This window comes from Aplysia californica, unplaced genomic scaffold (genome assembly GCF_000002075.1).
Source record: "Aplysia californica isolate F4 #8 unplaced genomic scaffold, AplCal3.0 scaffold01037, whole genome shotgun sequence".
NCBI classification, from domain to species: domain Eukaryota; kingdom Metazoa; phylum Mollusca; class Gastropoda; order Aplysiida; family Aplysiidae; genus Aplysia; species Aplysia californica.
In genome coordinates, this window is record NW_004798307.1 from 125,272 (window position 1) to 128,202 (window position 2,931).

Here is a 2,931-nt window from a genome sequence, read left to right on the forward strand (position 1 = left end):
TTCCTCCCCTTCCCATCCGCAGCATCGCCGTTTCCTGTAATTGCCAAACATAACGAGGAGCCACATTCGTCGCTTCCATCCCAAAATGCCGCGCGGCGACACCTCCACGGCAAGCATCATGGCGCGACACCAGCCTCTCTCTCGTAACCATAATTCATTGCAAATTTTAATGCAATTTCATTGGACAAAATGGATGGGAACAATCTCCCTAGGAAGACCCGCAAGTTCTTAGCCGGAGGAATATTAAGTTCCGAGTCCTCGGAGAAGAATAAGAGTTTGGCAAATTACATTTAGTCTCGGAGATAAAGAGCTCGCTTCCAATTATGGAGGGTCAGTTCAGCGCCTTGCTCACTTCGGACGATATCGGATTTCTGGACAGCCCAGACGCTACCTCGGGCTTCTATTTCCCTCTGTGTGGAACTATGGAGGACACTGGCCTGACCAGGAGCAGGTTTGACCCCCCGGATTCGCTTTGCATGGCAGAAAGGTGGGTAACGGTGTATAGAGCTAAATCGTCTGGCGTCAACAATAATATATTATCTCATTGCTTTAGTAAGGGTTTTTCTTTCTATTTTATTTCTTTGTATGTTTGGATTATGAAATAAGTATAACTTTGTAATAGTCGCCATTCAGTCACAAGGATAAGCCACCGTAGCGAAAAAGTATTAAGGATTTCTAAATTTTAAAAGGGTTCCACACTTTAATTTCTATTTTGGCTGACACACAAGTTAGTGAATAAAGAAGCTCAAAGAATATAAAGCAATTGTCATTACAGCCCAAATTATTAGGGTGGTCATAGAAGTGTGTCCTTAAGGACACATTAGCTCAAGAAAAAAGTCAGGGTGTTGCAAAGCAATGCCGTGTTACTGTTCAAAGTTGCTTTTATAATAATTATAGTGTACATTGCTATGTGATATTATTGTATTAGCATGTCTCTTCTCTTCTTTTTTTTTCTTTTCATCCTTTTTCTACTTGCAAAAGAAAAGAGATTTTGTGTGGTGGGGTATGTGTAGTGCATTGTGTATGGTTTTGTTTTTGCTATTTTTCTTTACGGTACATAGAAAAGTGCCAGTCCATAGATTCTGTTCATCTTGTACGTCTAGAACCGATGTGGAAAGAATGTACTTGAATGCTCAAAAATCTTTCGAGCGCCTAAAAATACTGTTAAACAAACTTTTCAGTATTTTATTGACATCGGCATGAACTGTGTATCCTTGAACTATTGATGTCTTGTTTGGTTATTCACTTCTGACGCAAAGCAAATACCATGTGATAAAAACAAACATTCCAACAACTGTTGTAGTTATAAAAACAAATGAATGGCCCAGAGCTTCGGGATTTCTAGTCCATCTTTTGGTGTTTCTGAGCCCAAGGAACCTAATAAACATAACGATCTTTGTTTTGCAAAGTCTTAACTTCCCAAAACAACATTCATTTACCTTTCTGACTGAGCAAATTATGTATAGTTTTTTTTTCTTTTTATAAAATGTTTTTGTGGGTACATTCAAAGCCAGCAACTACCTGAATTATAACAACGCATTGTTCATACTTCAGATACTTGCATAAGATGTATTTCTTACAAACATTCCACATACAGCATAAAGAGGCATATGTTTTATTGAAACATTAAGACCTTAAGATTACTTATGTCTTGCCGTGACACGTCTTTTCTAGCGTTTTGGGGTTTTAGTATTTATGTTGTCACACTTCCGTTCACACTAAAGGCCTTGACTTTTTTGTTTAGGTAAAGAGAAGCGCATCAACACATTGATATTCATTTATAAAGGAAAGAGTAGGATAGATATAAACAATAGAGGGAATGAAAAGAAGTAGGACTTACCAGGCTGACCCCACCCCCCCCCTAACCACCCTCAGGCCACGTGTAACGCTGAAGAAGACTGTTAATAAGAAAAGAATATTATCAAATCATGACGTGCATGTATACGGTTCTATAACGACAAAACACAGGTTCATAATCCAAGGCATTTGGTTTAACAAATATCGTCACTTTGTTGCTGTTGTGAAATCAAGGTGATAAACAATAACGAGTATTGTTTTAAAAATGAGGTATGAGTTTGCATGGCTTTTCGTAGTTTTTTTTCCCAACAGATTCTTTAAAAAAAGGCTCTTCAAACCGGTGTCTGTGGTGTAATGACTAGAGATCTTAGCTACTGCAGGCAGAGGACGTAACTTCGATTCCCGACTGGAGAGTCTATTTTTTCGAGCACATTTATTATCTCTATGCTGCAGCTCATTCAGCCGGGGCTGGCCCTGACTAACAAGTTCGAATCGTCCAGTCCTCAAAATATGTGAATTCTGATCTGTGTAAATAGGGGGGGGGGGGGGGGATGTAAAACAGAACTTATAAAAAAACTCCAAAGACCTGGACTGGCAAGCAAAGAGGGATGCTGGAAACATAACTACAGACACCCCTTACCCCAAACTCCTCCCCTGGAAGACAACATCCTCAAATGTATTTACGAAAGCAGGATTGGGTGCTCCAATTACTTAGACATTTACACCACAATGTCATTGTCTCCAAACTGCAGGCAAAGGTCGGAAGAACCTTTACTTAACCCAAATAGCCCAGAACATGAAACTCAACAAAACTTCTCAAGTTCAGGTTGACGACGAGAACAAAGATTCAGAAGGCTGCACTGTGACAGCGAAAGTAGGCACGAAACAGATACAATGCAATTTTCTGAGATTCAAATCCGAGCGAGGTCCAACTTTTTTTCAACCGTCCCTACTCCCAGCCCAGTGTCTGCTCGCGGACTCTGTTGTCTAAACTGTGAACAGAAAGATTCTGTATGAAGTTAAAAAAACTGAGCTTTAGCTGTTACAAAAATGTTAACATCTTACTTGAAACGTTCTGTCAAAATCTCCAAGAACGTATCGGCATCTCTCTCCCCCTCTCTCCCTCCCCTCCCC

The 2,931-nt window shown here is 40.0% G+C and overlaps 1 protein-coding gene across 1 annotated transcript in view; it reads left to right on the forward strand.

The window, feature by feature from the left end:
• Positions 1-286: 286 nt before the first annotated feature.
• The window catches only part of LOC118478841 (homeobox protein engrailed-1-like), a 3,720-nt gene continuing 1,075 nt past the window's right edge, over positions 287-2,931 (forward strand). Inside the window, exon 1 of the mRNA XM_035973160.1 lies at positions 287-487. Within this exon, the coding sequence (XP_035829053.1) occupies positions 324-487 (164 nt within the window). The 5' untranslated portion in view covers positions 287-323. The remainder of the gene's footprint in view (positions 488-2,931) is intronic.